Source organism: Chenopodium album, chromosome 1, assembly GCF_948465745.1.
Source record: "Chenopodium album chromosome 1, dcCheAlbu1.1, whole genome shotgun sequence".
Lineage (NCBI taxonomy): Eukaryota > Viridiplantae > Streptophyta > Magnoliopsida > Caryophyllales > Amaranthaceae > Chenopodium > Chenopodium album.
This window is the reverse complement of record NC_137834.1, coordinates 66,448,990-66,474,364: the sequence shown is the minus strand read 5'-3', so window position 1 is coordinate 66,474,364 and position 25,375 is coordinate 66,448,990. Positions and strand designations below refer to the sequence as shown.

Below are 25,375 nucleotides of genomic sequence, written 5' to 3'. Positions count from 1 at the left end.
TTAAAAAAAATTAAATATTAATAAAAAATTTTATCATGCAAATAATGCAGTAACTCCGGAGCATAGCCTGACCTAACACTAGTTATAGGTTATACTAGATTAGACCCGTACAATGCACGGATTGAAAAAATTATTAGAATGAAATAAATTGTTTCTATTTATTATTTCCCCGTACATACTTATATTTTAGATCATAAAAACATACGAAGTATCTTTCATCGTAAATTACTTAGTAACAAAATATAAAAATGAAAGCCAATCTGCTCTAATCAAACCATATGCTTACGAATATATATATCTAAGAGTTCGAAATACAAATTAAAAGTACATGTAACTTAAATAAGTTGAAGCGACGTAATAAAAAAATAAATGAATAAATTGAAGCACTTTTAAAATACGCGAAACAATGGTAACATTTAACGACATCATTAGTTCATTTTTGTATAACAAACATCCATATTATTATTACATGACTTCATAGCTAAGTTGCTTGCACAATCCTTAGTTTACACACACATAAATAACAGGAAAACCTTAAATTTTTTTTTTTTAAAAAAAAGTCGTAGTTACCTAAAATATTTTAGCTCAATATCAATTTTATTTATTCCAACCAAAAAATTATTGATTTATCTATTGACACAGTCAAAGATTGAAATAAAAATGATTAAAAATAACCAATTCCTAAAAAAAAAAAAACCAAAAATATGTAAGACATCATAAGTGCATTAAGTAGGAAATTTTTTTTATCAGATAGCAACACTTATACAATTTGAGGAGAGCATGATGTCAGTAATTTTCTGTTTTTGTAATAGTTAATAGAATAGATTTTGGGTTCGATTGAATTAAATCAAAAATCCAAACCAAAAATGGAATAAACACCCCTCTTTTACTCTTTAATTCTTTTGTTAATTAGGAGATTAACTTGGAAAATTGAGTTGGTACTCCGACTCCGGCCAATCCCTCGGCATTGAATTGGTGATTATTGCTAGTCACCTCTTCAATGAAACTCAACTGATCGACGCACAAATTTTGAGATAAATTTAACAAAATTCAAAACTTTCCTAAATTTCCAAAGGGTTTGTACTATTTCTGATTTTGATTCAATGTCAGTCTTGAATCAGCTCTTCAATCGGGGTGTTCTCGGCACTAGGTGGTGAGTTGATTATTCACCCTTCTTTTATTCACCAAATTATGCTTTTGTGTTTCAATTGTTGGTAGATTATAAAATTTTGGTCTTTTAATAACTTTTTGATTTGGGTTTACTTGAAAATTTGATATTTGAATTGGTTCATTGCGGGTATTAATTCATTGATTTCTGTATAATTGTCTTAAACTGTACTGTGGTTACTGCTGTTGCTACTAATTAGAAGATTGGATTACAGATTACTTATTCAGTTATTCATGGAAGATCACGGTTTTGTAATCTTCAGTTTGATAACATAATCATATTTTGATGAAGTAAATGGTTATTATGAAAATGGACATACTGTTTTCAGGAGGACATTTTTAATATTAATGACTTGTAGAGTTGCTCTTTGGTATGATCACTGAAGTTGCAATTGAGAAATGTGGGCATTTGCCTTTCAATTGGGTATTGATGGACGAATATTTCTAGCACAAGGCGACGTTTCATTACCCCTTTAAAAACCGTAGATAAGGGTCCTCAGAAAGAGTGGTTCTATGCGAATGGAAATCGTAATGACTATATTTTGTTATGATGTGATGGTATGTGAATATGTGATAACAATGTCTTATGAAAATATATAGATGCTGTGTGTCTTGATTGGAGAAGGTGAAAGTGCAGTTAAGGTGACTCTGATTTCTGAAGTGACTTTTGTTTCCACCATCACTTTGAGTAGCAAATTGCTGGTTCAAATTCTGGTCACACTATTAGGAGAACAGTTATTTCCATTCATTGGGAGAAGTTCCTAAGATGCTTTTACTATAATGAGTTATGGGAGAAATAATGAAAGAGGAGAAGTAAAAAGATATCAGAAAAATGCTTTTGTGAAGGAGAGAGCAAGGAAGACACTAGGATAAAAAAACCAGATTACGTTATTTTAAAGTGATCTAAGTAGAATTTAGTTATGATATCAAGATTACTAATTTTCTCTCCTTTTGTTGCTTTCATTAATATTTCCTTTCCTCTTTTCACTTGCAACTTACCACATGGTCTCGTAATTTAATGAAGAGAATTGAGAGGATAAATGGACATATCAATTGAACTAATTTAAACCTTAATGAGCTGATCCTTTTTAATCGGTAGTGTGGTTTTAAAATAATATGTCCGTTTACCCCCTCCAATATCTTCCTTAAATTGCGTGCCCATGGGGTGTGCTATGCATTAAAAATGGAAGTGTTTGGATTTGTGGAAATATTCTCTGCCATCCTGTCAATATAATAGACTTTATAATTGTATAATTGCACTTTGTTTAACTGACTGTTCTAACTGAGTGTTCTTTAGTTTTATAAATGTTTGATCAATGACTATGCTGACATCTATTTTGTAGCAAAACATGCTTAAATTTGGCAATCTCTCGTATCAAATTGCTGCAAAATAGAAGAGATGCCCAACTCAAGCAGATGCGCAAGGAGATAGCCCAGTTTTTGCTGACTGGCCAAGATGCCATTGCCAGAATCCGGGTAATTGCTCCTGGCTTGTAGTATCCTATTCTTCCTAGATTGATGCAAACTATTTGAGATATAATAGTCTCAATGAAATCCTTTCTTTCCTAAGGTGGAGCATGTTATACGAGAACAAAACATATGGGAGGCATATGAGATTTTGGAAATGTTCTGTGAATTTGTTCTTGCACGTGTGCCCGTTCTTGAAAGTCAGAGGTAATTCACCTAAATTATCCCATCAATTTGTTTTATTTTAATTTTTTTATGCTTGATGGATAGTTTTTGGATTAACAAATGAAAATAGGCTTTATCTTATCAATTGTTTCTTGACTGTTCTCAAAGGATTTTTGACTATACATCACTGTACTTGCAGTTAATATCTATCATAATGATAAACAACTATTTTTGCCGTGACCTTCTCTTTCTAACTTTTGTTGCTCACCCCTAAGCCCTAACACGTCGCTGCCTCATTTGTGCTATCGGCTACTCTAGGGAAGTAAAAATTGGAGAGCACTCATCCTACCTATGTCGTTCTTTCTTTAATAAGTTAAATTCCGATCCTTAGGACATTGGAAAACATCGGCTGAGTTGTTCCAACCAGAAATTCAAGGTTTGTTAATAAATGATTGTCCAATAATGAGAAGGAGTACTTGTCTTTCTTCTAAACAAGATCTATCAAACTCATAATTCATTAGATACTTTCTATGTATGAATTTCAACTAAGTGTCGTAAGTACATTGCTCTCGGTTGTTCATTCAGTCGATAATCAGTCATTCTTTGATAAACAATCACTATTGAATTTGATAAATCCTATTTGTGTCGTTAAAGTGGAAATTCGAATTAAGAATTTTCTTTCTTCATCATCAATTGAATCACTCAGTCTCAACGCATTTCTTTAGAGAAAGATTCCTTGTTCTCCTCTTTTCTGAGGTATTTAACATTACATCATTGAAGATCCGTGTGTATCTTTTATTCCTGGAAGAGCATCATTGAGAAAACTCTACATTTTCTTTTTATGTGCTTCTGATCCTTACATTAACTTATCTCATTTATAGAAAGAAAGATTTTTGTAGCATAAATTATTTCCTATAAGAGTATTAGAAGTACTTATAATTGCAAACATGGGTTGTAGGCAATGTCCTTCAGAGTTGCAGGAGGCTATAGCAAGCATAATATTTGCAGCTCCCAGGTGCTCCGATTTGCCAGACCTCCTGCAAGTTAAAAACTTGTTCACTTCAAAATATGGAAAGGAATTTATTTCAGCTGTCTCTGAACTCCGGCCTGATACTAGTGTTAACCGTACAGTTGAGAAATTCTTGTCTTTGCGATACAGTTTTTCTTGATAGTTATGTGGCAGATGTTCCAATGTTCCTGTTCTAGAACTTATGTTTCACCTTTGGATTTTTTGGCCTTTCCATTGTAGATAATTGAGAAACTTTCTGTTAATGCTCCATCTGCACAATTAAAACTCAAGCTGCTGAAGGAAATTGCAAAAGAGTTTAATGTCAACTGGGACTCTTCAGAAACTGAAGCAGAATTCCAGAAGAAACATGACGATCTCCTGGTGTGTTTTCTTTCCTTTCTTCTGCACTATAGCTTTATTGCACTTCTTGCTTATCATCTATTGGATCTATGCCTAAATGATGCAACTTTATGAGAAAATATATAGTATTTTGAAAGGGGACTTGGGCTTAGGCATTGGATAAAGTGGACTTGCTATTGTTTCTGATGTTTCTGTTTGGAACTCCCTCTTTAGGGTTACGTGAGTTACTGTTTGTTGCTAAATTAGTGCACCAAACCAGATCTAATTGTAATAGAAAGGTGACAATAGCCTTGAACCCTTTTTAATACCCTATAAATATTGCTTTCTTGGCTCTTTTATCAAGCTTGCCATCCTTGACATGATAATAAGTTAGCACCTAAAGGCTTTAAGGTGCGTTTGCATGTTCCCTTGACCACATCAATAAGGCGCGTCTCTATCTATATAAGAATATGGGGATTGATCCGCTAAATAAGAATGTGGGGATTGATCCGCTATATTACAAGTTGTAGCAATTGACTGTACCCACCACTCAATTAGAGCACACACACCTGGCCTTCTCAAGTAATGTATGATTCAGTCTTTTTGCCACTCTATTTTATTGAGATGTGTTTCTGATTGTTCATTGTCTCACAAATGCCTTTCTTATCACAAAATTATTGGAAAGCTCCCTAGGTGTATTTTGTACTATTATAAAATTATATAAGTTTTATCTTTTGACTTGTAGTGCTCTCAACCATTGCTCTCTATTGCTTAAAAGTAATGAATATCTTGGTCTTATGTTTAAGAAAATAAATCCTAGAACACCTATAATAATTAACAAAAGTAACAAAATATCTTGAACTACCCTTAGGAGCAAATTTTGCCTAACCCCAACATTCAGATACACACACAAATGTTTCTCTTTTTTTGTGCTTACTTGTAGAAAATTTCACCTTGTGATATTGTGGCTTCTTCATGTTCTTTAACAAACCATGACCACTAAGCAAAGATAAAACCTTTTCTCGCATATACCTAAAGGTGCATGTGCAATATCTTTTATGTTTGGTCTTTATTTCCACCGATTCCAACAGCTAAATCACATGTAATAGTGTCCCCAAAAGAGGATAAAGATTACCGTGATGAATCTTTTTCATCACTATCTTTATAACACCGTTTGGTAAGACTATTCTGCATCCATTTTTCTCTAATAAGTTGATAAATATGATTTTTCTTGCAATGTCTATTACGTCCTTCAACATTATTATTGTTCCATCTTGCATCTTCCCTTAGATGGTACCTAATAATCCTATTGTCTTACAAGCATATCGTTTCCCATTAAACAGTGCCACCATCTAAACTTTGGTAAGTTATAAAGCATTTCCTATTTAGGCATGTATGGTGTGATGTTCCGAATTGCAATGCCTTCCTCCATCTTGCATGTGTACAATATGAAATTTATTTAGATTCGATTTGTTTGAGTTTTCGTTAGGAAATTGGACTCTAAGCAATTTCCCTGTAAATCCCAGGATTGTGGACACTATTGAAGATGTTATTCTTCCTAATACTCTTCCTTCATATCCTTGGGTATTTGTTCTCTTCTACCTAAAGCTTTATGCATCTTTTGTGAAAAAAAGCATATTTTCTTACTACCTATGTTTTTTTTAGTTGTAACATATACTAAATATGAAAGCTACAAGCCTTTTTAAGTAAATTTTTTAAATAAAATTAACAACATACCTTTACTTAATCTTTCCCAAATTCAATTAAAGCATTAAATTACAAGTTATTAAATTATTAACTAAGGGAAAATCTCCTGTGTTGGTTTGAACATGTAAGACGGAGACTCAAGGGTGCACCGGTTCGACGAGTGGAAGAGTGGGGCCATGGAGGGATTAAATGAGGGAGAGAAATACCGAAATGACATGGTCGGAAGTAATTAGGAATAATATGAAGTATATGGATTTGCATGAGGATGAAGCATTGGATTGTAAGGGATAGATAAGGAAGATTTTTGTCGATGACTATACGGAATAATCAAATTTGGTTCATGTATCGACCCCACTAATGGGATTAAGGTTTTGATTGATTGAATCATCATTTTACTTCTCATCAAGATTTCGTCTCACTTTCTTCATCTTCTCTGGTCACCACCAATCTTCTCTTACCACCACCACACTTTAACCACCACTAATCTCCTCTCTCTCTCTTCACTGTCATGGATAAAGAAAGACAGAGAAACTCCAATCACCACCCCAACAAAACTCCATTTCCATGGACAAAGAAAGAGAGAGAAACTCCATTAACCACCCCAACAAAACTCCATTTTGCTCTCTTTCATTCTTCTGCCGACCTTCTCCTTGCCGAGCAATGATCCCTTTTTTCTCTTCCCTTTCTTTTGTTTCATCACTACCATTAAAGCTTAAAACATGAAAATTGTAGATCTATAATTTTCATGGTCAAATTCGACCAACTAAAGCCCTAATAGATGATGAGAAAAAGGTAATAATTTGCATTTTTAATATTAGTTTATTTTTTAGGGTTTTTTTTTTTTGGATGGGGGTGGAATTTGTGATGGTGGATTTCGAGGTGGTTGTGAGGTGATTTCGAGGAGGGTTGATTTGGTTTTGGGTTGTTGGGAAGGTGTTGGTGGGATTTTGAATAGTTGGTGGTGGTGAGCTGGTGGGATAAGGAGGGTGGTCGGGTAATTGGTGGTGCCGTGGTGGTGACTCTGGTGGTGTGCTGGTGGGATAAGAGGGGGGGTTTGGGTAGTTGGTGGAATAACTCGGTGTGAAGACAACCTTCTTAAATGATGATTTGGACGAGGAAATCTATATGTATAAACATGAGGGATTTATGATTGAGGGTAAAGAGACTCAGGTTTGTCGCTTGAGGAAATCACTTTATGGATTGAAGCAATCTCCCCGGTACAAGTGATTTGATTATGGTATGTCAAAACAAGGATTAGAAGTATGATTTGTTGTGTATACATTCACAAACTTTATGGAGGTGATTATATCTATCTTTTATTGTATGTGGACGAAATGCTTATTGCTTCTAAGAGCAAGGTGGAGATAAATAGGTTAAAGAGTCAACTTGGTGAAGAATTCGAAACTAAAGACTTCGGCGTTGTAATGAAAATACTAGGTATGGAGATTAGAAGAGAGAGATCAAACCGAAAATTAATCTTGAACTAAAAAGGCTACATTGAGTGGGTTATTAGAAGGTTTGGGGTGAAAGGTGCTACGTCAGAGGTGAAATCATTGGCTCCACATTTTAGGCTCTCTAGTAAACAATCTCCCACTATAGCGAAAGATAAGGCATACATGGATAATGTACCTTCTGCTGTTGTTGTTGGTAGTTGTAATGTACGATGTGGTGTGTACACGTCCACCCACAAGCAGTGAGTGTTATCAGTATGTTCATGGCGAATCTAGGTAAAGCACATTGGAAAGCGTTGAAAATGGATTTTACAGTACATAAAAGGTATAATTGATAGTTTGATACATGTTTATGCTTTAGCGGAGATACATGTCAAATAAGCGGCTTTGTTGACTTGTACTATGCTGGTGATTTATATAGAAGATGTACTACTAGTTACGTGTAAAATAAATAGTGCTCTAGTTAGTTGCGATCAATGTCACGGGCTATAGTGGCTCTATTTACGAAAAAAGCCGAGTATATGGCTATGGCAGAAGGAGTTAAGGTAGCGTTATGATTGTGGGGACTTATAGATGATTTGGGGTTGAAACAAGATAGTGTGAATCTAAATTGTCATAGCCAAAGGGCTTTTCACTTGACAAAGAACTAGGTTCATTATGCTTGTACCAAATATGTAGATGTAAGGTATCATTTTGTACGAAATTTTATAGAGAAAGGAAGTATTTCACCTCTGAAAGTGCATACAAATGAGAACCCCACACATGTTAACAAAAGTTGTATGAGGAAGCAAGTCTGTCTCATCTTAGGTATTAACGTAGTAAAATAAGTGGAACTACGATTGATTTGATTTAGGCCAAGGGTACGTAGGCAGGGTACGTAGGCAGTCATTATCAAAAGAGAAGCTATTGCGTACGGACATCCGTTTGCAAATTTCCGTGCGGCTGGGCTTGTCTTGGCTTGGCTGATATGTTTTACTTGTTGCCTGATACGTTTTATGTGTTGATTTATATGTTTCATTTGTTGGCTGATATGATTTTTGTATTAGCTAATATATTCCATTTGTTGGCTGATATATTTTTTAAAATTTTTTTTGATAGGTTCCTTTTGTTGCTAGATATCATACATTATTTGGCTTATATGTTTCTTTTATTGGCTTATATATTTATTTTGTTGGTTGATATCTATATTTTAATTGTCGCCTTATATGTTTCATTTTGTTGGCTTATATGTTTATTTTGCTGGCTTATATGTTTATTTTGTTGACTTACCTGTTGCTTTTGTTTGCTGATTTTATGCTTTTGTTGGCTAATATGCTTCATTTGTTAGCTGATATACTCCTTTTGTTGACTTATATGTACCTTTTGTTGGTTGATTTCATCCTCTTGTTGGCTGATATGTATATTTTGTTGGCTGATATGTTCCGTCTCTTAGCTGATAAGTACCTTTTGTTGGCTGATATATTACTCTTGTTGGCTGATATGTATCTTTTGTTGACCGATAGATTCTTTTTTTTAATGATATGTTTTTATTAATGCCTGGTATGTCCATAATATTGACTTATATCAAACATCAATTGACTTATATCAAACATCAATTGGCGAATAACAAATTCACAAATTCACGTAACATATCCAATGGCTGATATGTTCTAATCACCAACAAAACCACTACCACATACACTATCTCTCCTTCTTGCTGCAGCCGCACGCCGAAGCCTAGTCGCAGCCACGCCGGAGCCCAGCCGCGATTCGCACCCCTACCACGCAAACCAAGCACGATTCGCACCTACCCTAACCACGCAAACCAAACGACGAACGCCACCACCAGGGATCCGTCGTCGCCGCCTCCTACTACACCACCAGGGATCGCAATTCTTTCCTCCGCCGCCGCCGCCTCCTTCCCCTTTATGCCCCCCTTTCGGTTCAATAGAAAATTTCGAAACAAATACCCCTTTGGATTATTTAGGAATGTTTTATTCAATTGATATGAATTTCTGATTTTGATTTCGATTTTGATCTGAAAAAAAGGAGTAGAGGAGATAGAAAGAGAAGGAGAGAGAAAGAGAAAGGAGGAGAGTTGTGCCGCACTGCCGCACGAACTGTTGGGTGCGGGTGGACGCACTTAATAGTTTGTGTTATCAAAATGGTGCAACCGGATACGAATATCTAAAATTCGTTCGTCCAAAATTTGAATGTTTTTCAAATTATTATGAACGAGGTGGAGAATTATGGGAGCATATGACTATATGGCTATAATAGACCATATAATTTGTTTCTCTAAAAATTGAGAGAGATTTTGTAGGAGAGGAAAATGGGTATGATATCAAAATGGAACGAGTATATTTTGTAAACATGTTACGTTGTTTATTTTATGAAATAGTTAGTCATTCTTGTTATTTTATATAATGCTTAGGTTGTAATGTAGATAAATAACTCAAACATTATTCACGTCATACGGTTTTGTTTAAGAAAGTTTACTTTCTTACATTTATTATTTTCTTTATAGTGGTTGTTTGTTAATCCCAAAATATTATTATTTGTAAGGTATTGTTTTCATATTATCTATTACAAGTAGAAGCCATATTTCCATTGCGAGAACTCTAAACAAATTATTAGAGCTCGCAACAGAAATGCGACTTCTACTAGATAATATGTATTGATACCTCACAAATAATATAATATTTTGGAGTTAAACGTACAAATACTATAAAAGAAATAAATATATTATGTTAGAACAAATTTTTCTTAAATTATATCCAACCATTAATGTGAATTTATGAATTGATTGCAAATTTTATTGTAAGGCATTTATATAATTAATTACATGCTAAATAAGGAACAATTAATATTTACCCCTAATCTAAAACCAATTGGAAAAATTGCCCGATAATCTGAACTTTGCCTCATCCGCCCAAAATAATCCCACTTTTCATTTTTTTTAAGGTTAATCCGCTTTCAATGGTCTCAAGTGATCAGTAACCGTTTAAGTAGGAACATTTTTTTATATTATTATTATTATGTTTAATTTACACGTGTCACGGTGTCACCACATGATTAGTTAAAAAAAAAGTTTTAATTTTAATTTTGTTTTAAGAAATGATGATTAGAAATTAACAGTAATTAACTATTTTTAATTTTTTCTAAAAAAAAAAAAAAACTAAAAATTAAAACTAGACCCCGGCCACCTCCTCGCCCTTACCATCGGCCCAGACGAGGCCTAGAACCACCAGCCCCACTGCAACCAAACCCAAGTCCTTTTACCCATTTCGTCGCCGCTAAATCAACCGAAATCAAGGTGTGGGAAGGGGAGAGGGGCCAAAATTGAGGTGTGGGAAGGGGATGGCGGCCAAAATTGGGGCATAGGGAAGGGAAGAGGGTCGGTCGTGGCATCACCTCTGGTATTGGGGGTCTTGGTGGCCGGAGCCGCGGCGAGGTAACTTGTTGGTGGCTTGGCAGCCGGTGGGGTGGTTTTGTAAATATTAATTTTTTATTTTTATTTTCTTTAAAAAATTTAACTTTTTAAATTTTTTTTTACCAATCATAGGCCGCCACGTGTCAAGTAATTTGTTTCGGTTGAGACCATTTTGAGCTGATTGACATTAAAGGTCAGATAATTAAAAAATAATCGAAAGGTGGGATTATTTTTGGTTTATGAGGCAAAAGTCAGATTATTCTAGGCAGTTTTTCCAAACCAATTATGTGCATTGTTTTATTCACAAATGTTACCTTTGCTGCTTTCAAAATAGAAAGATGGCAAATACCATTTTCACATTTTCCTCCTTTTCGCACATTTTGTACAACCTTTTATAATTTTTTTTTTATTGTCCTTGTACAATGTTTCACAAAACAATCCATCCATCTTGACAAGGCCTCTCTTATGTCTACACACTCCAAATCTTACTTTTACATGCTTCCTCTTGTATAATTTTGCAGTATAATTTTGCTGCATCGCTTGCATGTGACACGCATGTGTCACTTGACATACCAAGTGCAGCTTTACATACCCCTATGATAATCGCCTCTCGTGATGATCCCCAGTGCACGTGATTTCTCATCATCTCTTGTGTTTGCCTTTATAGAATTGCTCTTTGATTATGACCACAAACACTGCATACTCTTTCATTCTACAAGAGCCACATCCTTGAAACTCAATGATCAATAATTCAACCTCCATCTTCCCTCTGATGACCTAACACAATGAACTTTTGCAGTTTTCCCCATCATTATGCCCATAAGAATCAGTTGCAAGAGCACTAATAATTAGTTCCTGCTCTCTTATTTACTAAGGGTGAGCATAGCAGGATACCCTGCTACAATTTCTGGAACTGGAATCGAAACTTGTTGCAGTAGGTTCCACAAAATGAGAACAGGAACTGGATGTTGTTAACCAGGTACCTAGAAAATGAGAACGTTTCGGTTCCGATTTATGGTACCCTATTTGTTAATATTTTCGTACTTTTTTGCAAAATTATTTCAAAAAAAATTGGAGGGTCATAAATTTACAACTCTTACAACTTGCAAATGCTACCAACCAAATATATTTGTTTAGCAAGTTTAGTACTTTTTTTGTATGACCATTATTTTTATTTACTAGTTTTAAAAATTGGGCTTAAATTGATGAAAGATTTAGGTTTAAGTGATACTTTTATATAGGGTGCTCCGGAACTTGTTGCAATCCGGAAACTGAACCTCTTGTACAGCGGTTCCTAACAGGCTAATGTTGGCTATTGTTGTCTGGAAGTGCGGCTTATTCTTATAACCAGTAGTTGGGGTGCTTATAACTAGTAGTCGGGGTGCTTATGACCTGCATCTTATTCTTCATCTAGGATCTCCTTGAAAATATACAAACACAAACATGGTTTAAGAAAGCTCCATTTACTCCCATTCTTACTTCATCTTCCGGAGAAATGCTCCCTTCTTCCCATCATCAAACTCCCAAGGAAACCTTATTCCCCTATAAAGGTGCTTCAGAGCATGAAGGTGATGAGACTTTAAGAGAAGAGAGTCAAATCCATGAGCTCTTTATTGCTTCGGTTACTTTGTTCAGTTTGTTGTAAGAATCAACAATACTGAACATTTAAATGCAAGGAAATCAAGTTATTATGGAATGACTCGAATATTTCATCTTCTCCTTATAGCATTCAGCTTTTTTGGAATATACTCTCTGTGTTTTTTTAGGCAATGAACTTGTTGTGGCCATTGTCAATGCAAACAACAAAAAGAACAGCCTCCTGTATTATTTTTCTTGTCCAACTGTTTTGAATTTGTGGATATTGTCATAATGATGGTACAGAAGCATTGACGCCTTGATGGTGCTATGAAAGACCCATCCATCAATTATATGCTTCTCATACTGTAAAGGAAAAAGTATGGTCTCTTTTATGATCTGATACTTTCTTACAAATAACATTTGTTAATGAGGCGCTTAGGGAGGTGAGTTGGTGATTAGAGCAGCATCACCTGTAGGTGGAGTATCCTTTGCCCTCTGACCCTTTTCTTCTGTTTGTCGGCCACCCTCTTCCCCACTTCCCCAAATAAAATAGTTTTGGGGGGTGGGGGTGGGGGGTTGACAAAAAAAATGGAGCAAGTTTGGATTGTCAAGTTCTCTCCTTTGTCTATGCACTTGTAATCACTGAACCAGCAACCAACATGATATGCTAGTTGTGTGAACACTAATAAGTACTATATGGCAATCTTTTTGTCCTGTATTATCTTGCACACTTATTTTCTATCGGTTGTCCAAAGTTGAACGCACTCATTACCTTTTTAAGTAAACTTTCTGTTATGATTTTTTATTTCTATCTAACTTCACAGTTTTCTTCAACTTTTACAGGATGGTCGGAGGACAATACCTGTAGATCCTTCACTTTCTGCACCTCCTATCCAAGCGCTGCATCGTAATTCTTCGCCTTCTAATGTAGCACAGCCTGTTACGCCTCCAGTTTCAACTGACAAACCAAGTATACGAGCTCCCCAAACGTCTAGTCATAATGGCAACCGGGTTGTATTGAACTCCAACGGGACAAAAGCATCAAACCAAAATAGCACAGGGGAAAGTTCTGTTAGTGACAGTAATAAGGATACAGGATTAAATTCTTCTGACATCTTTGAGAAAGCCAGAGTAGCCATTACCTCAGCAGATCGTGCTTCAGCTGCTGCCAGAGCAGCTGCACAATTGGTGAATGTTAATTTTGGATCATTGAGGGTAGAAGAAGGGAAATCTTGAATGAGTGTATATATTTATATCGAGCTCTATTGTATTTTTGTGTCTTGTTGCAACTAGCGAGCCACTCTCTAGAGCTGCACATGTGAATGGTCTGTCTTTTCTGGTGTGAAGGTTGCTGTCTGATTTATTCTCTTTTGCATGGTTGCTCAACGCTAATGTATTTAGTTGCAAATCTGTAGTTCATGAATATTGACTCCTTGGATTTACAGGAGAAATTTGTTGTGCAGTTAATTGTAGTTGTAATTGAAAGTTCTCATAGTTTAGTATCAGCGAGCTTGCTTCTTCAGTGCAGGACAATGTAGAGAAGATCATATGTATTTCATTCTTTTTTTTTTTTTTTTTTTTTTTTTTTTCGATAAAATAAAATTCATATTATTTCAAGGCTCTATTCTCTCCCACTAATCTTCAAAAATTTAGATTAAAAAAATTATGATAAATATATTCAAATATGATAAGTTTAGGATAAGTCCATATAAGATATAACATACGGAGTAGATCGAATAGGATAAGAGATTAACGCTTTGTTTGGATAGCAAAGAAGGAAGGAAAAGAAGGGGAGGGAAAATGGAGGAAGGGAAGGGAAAAGAAAGGGAGGGGGAGGTGATCTCCATTTTCCCTCCAAATCTCTCAAATTTTGGAGAGATTATGGTTATTATAGAGAAAGGGAAAATGGATCCCTCCCTCTCCTTCCCCTTCCTTCCCCCAATCTTTTACCCAAACAAGAGATTTTGTCCCCCTCTATTTCTCTTCTCTTCTTTTCCTTCCATTTCTTCCTATCCAAACAAAGTGTAAGAGAATAAGGAAAATTCAGGTAAAATAACCTTTACATTAGTAAGATACGGTCCTAAGCAATGACTTGGTGGGAAAGTGATCACATCTTTCATCAATAGAAATGAATACGAAAACACCTACTAAACTCCACTTGAATAGTTCTCTTTTTGAATCAGTCAACAAATGTATATATTTGGGCCAGATAATTGTGAAAGTAAAACCTTATACTATAAAATTATACATTTTATTACAAAACCAAGCAACGATAAGTCGATAATTTAGACCTTAGGATTTATATACTATGTTTTTTTTTTTGCTTCCATGTAATCTGAATATCTGATATTTGCTTAATTTTAATACTTTCTCCGCATTTAAATAATTAAATAAATGAAATATTTTTTCACTTTTTGCACTATTTATCTAATTTACTTTGACTAATGTTTTTCATTTAGACCTAAGAATAAATATAGTGGTGTAAGTACTTGTTAGAATTGTCCTAAATTAATAAGTTCATTAATATTCAAATGTTGTAGTTTTTACTTATTGATAATTAAAATATTATTAAAAAAAAAAAGAATTGCATTGATTACATGCACAAGAAAAACATTTCATTTATTTAAACAATAGGCAGTAATTAATTATTACAAACCCTCATACTAATGAATTACAAGTACATACTAAGATATTTATAACTCTTGTCAAAAAAAAAAAAAAAAAAAAAGAAGATATTTATAAGTGAAAACAAAGAATAAATTTTATAATTAAATTTCTAAATTCTGCATCATTTGTATACATAAATCAATCCAAAAGAGCACAAACGAGGCTTCTTATTAATTAGTCAGTAGATCCTCTGTTCTATAATCATATTCTTAAAACTACGTGGCTATTATATTTAATGTATTTTGTGTAAACTCCTATATTATAATGTTTTCCATTGATTAATACGAAGTATTATTTATACGAATTACACTATACAATAGAACTTACCGTGTTAAAAAATCTATCAAAATAAGATAATAGTTGTACTAATTAAGTAAATTAAAATATATTCGATATCTATGAGTACTTGAGTAGAATATTTGAGAATACAAAGTAGAATTCACTATCATAATTCAATATTTTGATGTTCAAAGGCGTATATACGTGTAAGAGTAACCACACCACCCTAATCATCAATGACTGTAATTTGAACTTTATTTGATCTTCAACATCGTTAAGGAACACTACCAAATAAAATTGCATGGACCACCTAATACATAAGTCATACATACATAAACCTCGAAAATTGAGCAAAAAACACATAGAGCTAGCATCAACAACTAACCATGCATTCAAAAAAATGATGTATTATGAATAAGTTCAGGGGAAATAAAAGTCGATGAGACAAGTATAAGTCTAAAAGGAAAAGTGCCAAAGAAACATAACATGTACCCTACTTTCCTAAACAGGCTACTATTGTTTAAACCAATGAATTGTTCAACCCTGCAAATATAAAAACATTTCATACGTTAATTTTATATGTAAGTGATTTTTGTGATAGTATATGGTTGGTTGCGCATGCTTTCAGAATTTATTACGCACACATGCAGGTGTGATAGTGTACCCTCACCTTCATCTATATATCGTCCTATACTTACGACTAACATCAAATTTAAGTATTTTTACATAAAAATCGCCATTTTCAACATCATTGTCATGCAACTATCCAAACCCACTTCTGATTCATGAAATGTAACACTTGTTAATGAAAAACATAAAAACTTCAGCTTAAAGCTCTGAATACCATTTAAACAAGTACTTTTTGTGCATTTGAGAGAGTGGGGTTCCATGTAAGAAAAAGATGTGTCAATGGAGCGGGAAGGATTATATTGGAGGAAATTCATCATGATGTGAAATAATGGGAGATGCGCGGATAGTAGGGGAATTTCGTATGTTAATAATGATATAAAAAGAGTCAGTCTTGGACTACTCTAACTATCAACTTAACATTTTGGTTGAGTAATCAAAAGATAGTGTAATGTGAAGATGCATGATAACATGTACAGTTGATCATGAGCTCTAACTATTAAATTTAAGTTTTGGTTGAATTAGTCATTTGATAGTTAATACAATACAGAGTTTTAACCAAAGGCGCATGCCAAGTAACACATTTAGAATAGCTAGCTTGAAAACACAAATTGAACATTAGAGAGAATTGTGAGGGGAAAAAAAAGGGTTACAAAATTATTTTTTGGATACAACAATGTCTAACATGCACTACTACCATTTACACAATGATTAGGTCTATGGTAAAATCGCACCTATTGATAATTAGCTTGTAACTGATTGATATAACGGGATGTTTTAAGTAATCTAACTAGCTTGTTGTCTTAGCTAGTTGTGTAAAATTATGTGATAAATTACAAATAATTGTCAGCTAATCAATGCATGTAATGAGTAAAAAGAACTTAAGGCCTATTCTCATTTACTGAATTGAACTGAACTGAATTGTTTATGAAAGAAGGAAATAGAAACTGAACTGAGCTAAACTGAACTAAATTTAACTAAAATTAAGCTGAAGAGAACATGCCCTAAATGTTTGATAAACTAATACAGAGTATAATATAAAGTTCTTTTGAATGTTTTGATAATTATTAAATTAGTAATGAGAAAGAGTGTGAAAGCTATTATAACAAAATTGCGGCTTGTTATTATATTTATTTGGTGTGTCAAGGATGTAAAATAGCCACGTCGGGAGAAAAAAAAAACATTAAAGAGGGGGGTGAAGTTAATTGAATTGGGGTGTTTCAATGGAAGTTGATAATAATGAGGAGTACAAATGTACAATCATCCAAGTAGAGTAGACCGCGTGATCTGCAGTTTTGAACCAATATTGGTCTTTTTGAGATGAACAGTCACTTTCATGCATCTTCAATTATGCATGTTTTGACAGGGGTTTACTCTTCCTCATCCACTTGATCTAACTTATGCTATGGTTCCCGTCTTCAAATTTTAATCATCTTAAATTATGGTTTACATTATATTAGAGACATACTTGTACATATATATATCTCTTTTGACAAATTGTATATATATATCTCACATAAACAAACATAATGATATTATATATAGTTAAAGTCTTAAATAATATTTTCGATCATCATTTTCGTTGAGATCATTTGATTCATGAATCGTTAATTCACCAAACATGTAGAAATGGATATTCACTTTGAACGCGAAAAAGGAGTCCTTAGGGTAGTTTGATCGTGCTCTTCAAGTCCCTTCATGGCATCAATTTATCAATATTTTCACTAAGCTAAGCTAAGTGGTCTAGCGTTTACGTACGTACGTATGATCGCTGAGGCAGTGGCCTGGAGCTCCAGCTTTGATCAATAATTTTCTTGCATAAATAAATCACTACTAACCTTACGTGTCATGTGATAGTTGATGTAAAACCGCTAACATCAGTAGCAAATTTATTGAATAAACTCCTACTGATTTTAAAGGTTAATTAAAGTAAAACGACGACTCTTATAGTGGTTTTATTGTTAGTGGAGAATAGCTGTGGAAGTAGATAGAAAACAAACCTTTAATCAATCTACCATGAATGTTGTGCGAGGAATTAAATTATTAGCTTACATACTTATAGAGTATATAATCGCTCTTGGACTTCAAGGCCTTAAATCAAAAGTTAGAATCGATTGATATACTCTATCACATAAGTATATACCAACACATATAAGCAGTAATTTATTTTAGCATTTACTATGAAAACCACTCATCAATAATTAGAAAGTAAAAGTCAGCTAAAATTTAATAATCTATTAAGTACAAATTTGTCTAAAAATAATTGGTTTGACCGACCTAAACAAGAGTGATGATGATGATAAGTGAGACATAATATTTGGGATCTGCATAGGATTTTGCACCAAATTAGTTGTTGTTTTCAAATGTAATGATATAGTACATAAAACAATATAATACAAACAACATAATGCCACAAAGAGTGATACATGATTGCCATGATATCATTATTATCTCTTATTTTCTCATCAGGTATCACTTCTCGTTCTCGGATTTGGATCCTCTATATAGGGTGGTCCATATTTATATATATGTATTTGCCTGAGAGATATTTAGCAGTGCTAAACACTTCTATCACTTTTAGTTCACAATTTGTAACCTGATATCTGCATTTATTGTTGCCTAGCAACCACACACATTATTGATATGATTGTCTCTATTTCAAATGGAAGGGCTCGATGGCTCGGTTTGACTCGGGTTCTAGTCAGGTTCGGTTTGAACAATGGTTATTTAGTACTCGAACTTCGTTCTCGGGTTCAAATTGAACTAGCAAGTTAAAAAGCCCTATTAATTATTTCGATATGAGTTGTTTGTGATTATTGTTAAATTTTACACTTCTACTAATCAAACATACGTACAACTCCTCCGGTACAAATTAAACAAACGTAATTCAACACCATGCAAAGTCTGAAGATACTAATAATAGCATATAGGAAAGTCGATCTTAATCTTGTGTTTCATTAAGGCTCTCTTTGGTTTAAAATAAAACATTTTCGATGAAAGTTGATTTTTCATGGAAAATATAGTTTCATGGGAAACTATTTACAATTGCAAATGAATAAGTTTTCATTTGTTTGCTTCCATAGTTCCTTACAAGAAAAGTTAAAAGAGGTGTTGAAAATAAATGCAAATAAGTTTTGTTTTCCTTGTTTCCTTACAAGAAAAGTTAAGAGTGTATTGGTGATGATGGATGAGAAGGAGGTAAGGAGGAGGGAGTAAAATGTGGTTTCCCTTCTTTTATACGGGAATTAGCCTTTCATTATTAAGAGATTAATTTTCCTCAGTTGAGAAAATTGTTTCCCGCTCTTCACAATGCAAACCAAATAATAAATAAAAATGCTCTTCACAATGCAAACCAAATAATAAATAAAAATGAGGGATAAAAAAAGGTGAAAAAATCACTTCCCTTGAAAACATTTTAAACCAAATCAAACACACCCTAAATATAATAATATTTTAATTTATTAACTTTAGAATATTATTTGTGAGATATATAAAAAATTCCAAAGTTGTAGATAACAATTAACGGAGGTAGTAATTAGTATCTCATCATATCATAGCGTTAAGATTGTGTGATCAAACACTTATATGATCAATTTAGAAGTGGAGATCTTACATAATATCCTCATTCTCCCTATTCTCAAATACTCTAGCTTGTAAATCAGTTTTTTTTTTTTTTTTTTTTTTTTTGGGTGATGCAAGGCTTGTAAATGAATGTTAGATTAAAAATGCATTACCATGAAGGGTTTCTGTTTGGTGTGCACCTTTCCGATCCTTCATCCTTGGCATATCTATAAAAATATTTTTCAAAAATTAAGGAAAAAAAAATAAAAATAAAAGTAAGATCCAAGTAGCACATATTTTGAAGAGTTTTGTTTAGAAGCTATGGAGTAGATGATTAAATTCTTACCCTGACACGTTTTTTTAGATTAAAGAAAGAGCATGACACATTTTTATAATCGTATCAATGACACGTAATTCTAATTGTTTTATCTCGACAAATAGCTTAGTGTATGTACAAATCCAAATTGGTGGACCAAACATAAGTAAAATTGTTTAAGGATACTTGATGTCAAATCTGATCTAGTACTCCGTAGATAATTGAGATTTAGACTTTTTTGGAATTGTTTGTAAGAGTCGTTTAAATATCTTTAATTAATAAAATATTTTCTTCTAATAATAATAATAAAAAAAAAAGTACTCGTATTTATATATTCAAATTGGTTCTGGTTTTATTTAATTTGATCTTAACGTGTCAAAATACTTTTAATTGTTTAGAGTTTACTCCGTAATAAAAATGTGATCCATGTGATGAACTTCATTTAAATCATACGTACTCTCTCCATCCCTTAATTAGATGCCTACTTCTCTCTATAATGTGAAATATAAATGCTAAAAGTAGGCATCTAATAAAGGAATAGAGGGAGTAGTATTATTAATATACGTACATCAAATTTATCAATTAGAGTCCTTAATCAACCACACTATTTATTTAATGTAATCACTTGATCAATGCAAGCTTAGTTAAGGTGTGTGTGTTTTTTCAAATTGTTTTAACTTTTATTAGCAAAATTAGAAGAAAAAGTACTTCCTTTGTTTTTTTAATATTGCAACATTAAGGAGAAACGTACGTACATTTTAATGCTTAATAAACTTAAATATCTAAAGATTAAAGGTATGTATTAAACTCATATATTAAAAGTTTATAAAACATTAAACTCTATATTAAAGGTATATATTTGTAGACATGAATTTAACAAGACCCAACAATACTTCAGGATATTCTTTCCTAGGCAAATATCAGTATTTTTTTTTTTTATTTTTTTTATTTTTTGTGAGAAAAATGTAATTTAAATAAGAGTGTGTGAATAGTTTAAAAAATGTTTCCGTAGACGAAAGTTTGGTTACCTTGTTACATTCATTCATTAATTCATTTTGGCTCCCTACCTAGGATTTGAAAACGAATGTGAAACTCCGAAATCAATTAGAGGATAATCCATAATGATGCAAATGGGATTGAATCACACACTTTAGCAATACTTGTGGTGAATAAAGCAAAAAATAGAGCAATAATTATCTCCTAAAATAGCCATGCAAAACAAAAAAAATAATAAAAAATGAGAGAGTGAAAAAAAAAAAGTATAATAAGAGAAACAGTAGGTAACAAGAAAGGAAGAAGAGGAGTTAGAATAGGAAACATTCAGTTCATATCCAACTGGTTGTTTACCTGCAATAACACAAACTCTAGTTTCTTTATGTTTTGTTCCAGTTGAGTTCAATTCCCTCCTTTCCATAAACCTCCAAATCCCTACCAAACAAACTATCCCTTATTCTCTCTCCTCTGCCCTCCTTCTGTTTACTGCTCCTCTTCTGAAAGAGAGACACTGCAACTCTTTGTGAGCTCAACCCTACTTTTTTCCAATACTTCCAAAACCTACCCTTATATTTTTTTATCATTAAAAAAGCTGTCATTTATCAAACCCTTTTTTTTTTTTTTTTTTTTTTGCATGGCCCTCACTAATCTTAATAAAGAGGGTTATATTAAAATGCATGGTTAATTTTTAATTAATATGGACTTGTTAATCCATCTTCTTGGTCTAGACCGTCGCGCCCGCCTGGTGGTCCGGTGAACCCTGGTATGCTTACTGGTGCTCCGATGCAAGTGTAGTTTGTAGGGGATGATCCGGTGAGTGCATGACCGTGTGCCATGTAATAGTCCCCTGATGGAAGTATACGTGGCGGTGGCGTTGTGGTGTACAAGCATGGTTGTTGCTGATGGTGATGGTATTGTTGTGGTGGTTGTAGCATTGTCGATGACGCGCCACCGGAGAACATTATTGGTCTTGTTGGGTAGACTTGTTGTGGTGGAGGTGGTGGTGGTTGGTGATACATTGCACTTGGTGACACATAAGACCTATTCAAAAAAGTGAACATATAACTAAAATTAATCATTGTAAGTTTAATTTTGTTAAGAAATGCCAGGTTACATTTGTGTCACTAGATGACATGTAGAATATTACTCCGTACCAATTGGCTTAGATTTTGTGTCTATTTTTGGTCGGTCTTGATTTTGTTAGATAAAATCATATAATGTTATATTTGAAACAAACCCCTGAAGTTAGCTTGCATGATTGAGAAAATATATGTAGTATATAATGTTACATCAACTTCTAATTAAGAACTAAGAGAAAATTAATGCTTAATAATATTGTTATAAAGATACAACAGATTAATAAAATATGTTACCTTAGTGCTGTAAAGAATACAAGCATATAAATACTAGCTGTATACTTTAGTATATACTACGTATATTATATTATTAAATCATCACAAATTGCTTTGTACTCCATAGTAAATATTACTTTATACATGTAACATAAATAATCTTCAAACATGTCATTAATATAGCCATTGATTATTATAAAATTTACCATATATTTCCTCAGTTTATTTATAGTTGCATCAGTTTGACTTTTACACTATTTTACGTGGTTCATTTGACTAGCTTTGATGATTTATACGTAAGCAAAAATATAGTCATATGTAATCTTGTAAGATTCGTTTCGATTTATATTATTTTAATATCAAATGTTTATAATTTTTACGCTTTAGTAATTAAAGCTATTAGTGATTGAAGTCATGCATGGAAAAGCGTGAAAAGAGAAGTAATGTTGCAACTATAAAAAAACAGAGAAAGTAAAATTTTCAAATATTTCGACTATATATAATATCACCTCGTATATGTGTATGCTTCTTCGTAACATTTTATCCAAAGATAAATACTCATTTCATTTTTATCAAACTTTCTATTGCATTTACTATCAATATCTCTTTTGACAATCGAATATAGTAATATTAAGTGATGTTGGAAATAGAAAAAAAGGAAAAAATTACCCTAAGTGGGTGTGAGGATGGTGAGGAACCGGAAGGGGAGCGTTATCAGAGCTATACACCAGTTGCCGAGCCTTGTTTAGCGTTTCTGTCTCTCTCTCTGCACCCAACAACACCAACATTATTAGCAGCTACTTTAGATTATTAGAGTACCTATCTATCATATAAAGCCTAATAATTATTTAATTAATACTTGTAATAAGACATAAATAAATAATTTATAATAGTAATAAATGTTAAAAAAAAAAGAAAGATCAATCAAATCAAAGGAGACAAGCATAAAAAGTGTAAGAAAAACAGTAGTTGTTGTTATTACTAGTAAGTGTGCTAGAATTTCAGAGGTTTACAAGAAGGGAAAGTTTTTGATATGACTACGCCTCTCTCTGCCTTCTTCTGATTCTGGACTACTCTAGAATCTGCTCATCGCCGGCTTACCCTAATATCTACCACTATGTAGGAGTATCTTTCTATCTTATTGTTTTTTTAATTCATTTAATCAATTGTCAATCAGATCAACGCCTCTTATTCTAGGGATTCGTGGTGTATCAATGAAATCAACGCTCTCTATTACGACTAGTTTTTATTTACTAATTCTGTCTATAAAGACTTTCTATTTCACTGTCCAAATAAGAAAAACAATAAAATTAAAGATAGAAAAAAAAAAAAAAAAAAAAAAGGTGAGGGATGACTCAAATGATTAGTGCTCTTCCCCTGATCTCAGGTTATCTTGGGATTAATTCTCATCTCCCGTCATTCTGATTCTTTAAACCCCAAAAAAACATAGAAATAAAAAGAATTGCTATTTTTTGTTGTTGTTATAAATACTACTCAATTTGTAAACTTAAAATAAAAATGATTTTATATTAATTAATTATGGTTCGGCATCAACATTATTGCCGAGTGGGGGGCGTAATAGCCACGGATTATTGTATTAGCAATTTAGCATGAATGAAAAACTATAACCTAGGGGTTATTATTTCAAAAAGAAGATTTTACCTTTGGTACAAAAAGTTAATAGGAAATTAAAACACATAATTAGTTAGGAAAATTAATTTTAGTGGAAGAAATATTAGAGCGAGGGAGAAGGAACATGCCTTGGCGGTGGCGGTTCATGTGACCACCAAGGGCTTGAGATTTGCAGAACTTGAGGGAGCAAAACCTACACTCATACACCTTCCCACTTTCATCTTTGTTCTTCTTTTTCTTATGCCCTGCAACATTTTTAAAATAATTAGAAATAAATTACAAAACACCCAAATCAAATTAATCCACTTTTGGAAAATCATTATAAACATATCAAATGTTTTACAATAATAAAATGTAATGCTTGTCAAAAAAAAAAATAAAAAATGTAATGAGTAATGACACAAAATTTACACACACACAACAAAAGCAAAACCTAAACCCTAATTCTTGTAATATGCAAACAAAATTTATACAAAAAATGTGGAAATTTTTAATTAAGAATAGTATATTCATCTTTTACTTACCCAAGCTCATATTTTCACTAAAATAGTAAAATGAGTTTTTTCTCTTTCATTTTTAAGAAATTCTCATGTGTATTAATTAAAGCTCTTTTTTTTTTTGGATAACTAATATAAGTATAGTGTGAAATCAATGCTATGTCATCCATATGTAAATGAAAAAGGTTTCAAAAAAAAAAAAATAAAATAAATAAATGACATAGCATAAAAGTGGGGAAGGGTTAGGAGGGAAATAATTGAAATTACCAGAAGTAGAAGTGTCTTCATACAATTGTTTGCCATCTCTAGTGAAATCCTCCGGCAAATAATTTAGGTCCAATGGGCTCCCCTCTGGCCTCCTACACCCCCCCACCATAAAAAACACACAAATTAGACAACCAAAATTATAATTTAATTAACTCGAACGGGATGAATACTATTGATTGGCTGTATACAGTACACTCGTTGTATACAAGTAATCAAAACGTACGATAATAATAAAGATAAGAAAAGAAAAGTACGCGTACATGGATGGGAACAGTAGTAGTAGTAAACGAAGAAAGAAGCTAAGAGTGAATTGAGTGACTAATAAACTTGGAGTTTGAAACTAACTTGTAGTTGTAGTTTGAAGGTAGTGAATGAAGAAGAAAAAATTAAAAAAATAATTGAAAGATTTTGTAAAATTTCTTTCAGTTCACTCTGGCAGTCAGCTGAATACTCATTTTCTCACTCACATAATATTGATGGCAAGAAGAGACATAAAGGGTGGGTCTCGTGACTTTAAAAAGGGGAAATGAAGGGGAGAAGAAGTAAAAGGGTGTGTTTTAAATAAGTGTCATTTGGGTTAGGGTCCATTAGGAAGGGAATGAGAGTGACAAGGCCTTACCCTAGTGTGTCTAGGTCTATGGCCTAATTCTATGTTATAGTACTGCTTCTATTATTTCATAATATTTCTTTTTTTTTTTTTTTTTTTTTTTTTTTTTTTTTTTTTTTTTTTTTTAAATGGATGGTTGTTTAACATTAATTTAACACATAGAGTTATGTAAGTTGAGTATGTGTTAATGAAAAGGATGTTTGTAATTGTCTAGAGATTGGTGTTTGAATATTATAAGGGGTTTTTTCAAGAGTTTAATTATTGACTTATGGTAATGATGAA

At 33.0% G+C, this 25,375-nt stretch overlaps 2 protein-coding genes across 2 annotated transcripts; one reads left to right on the top strand and one right to left on the bottom strand.

The window, feature by feature from the left end:
* The first annotated feature begins 770 nt into the window (after positions 1–770).
* On the top strand, positions 771–13,800 carry LOC145596951 (uncharacterized). The gene is made up of 6 exons (XM_081653167.1): positions 771–1,153; positions 2,511–2,643; positions 2,738–2,841; positions 3,758–3,929; positions 4,049–4,189; positions 13,139–13,800. Exons 1-6 carry the CDS (start codon positions 1,104–1,106, stop codon positions 13,529–13,531), a joined length of 993 nt encoding a protein of 330 aa, XP_081509293.1. The 5' UTR covers positions 771–1,103; the 3' UTR covers positions 13,532–13,800.
* A 7,157-nt stretch (positions 13,801–20,957) lies between these two features.
* Positions 20,958–24,983, bottom strand: LOC145596885 (uncharacterized). Its single transcript, XM_081653095.1, has 5 exons — positions 24,747–24,983; positions 24,487–24,578; positions 23,851–23,967; positions 22,760–22,856; positions 20,958–21,779 (listed from the first exon to the last, which is right to left on the bottom strand). Coding segments are annotated over exons 1-5 (657 nt in total). The 5' UTR covers positions 24,749–24,983; the 3' UTR covers positions 20,958–21,430.
* Between the last annotated feature and the right edge of the window lie 392 nt (positions 24,984–25,375).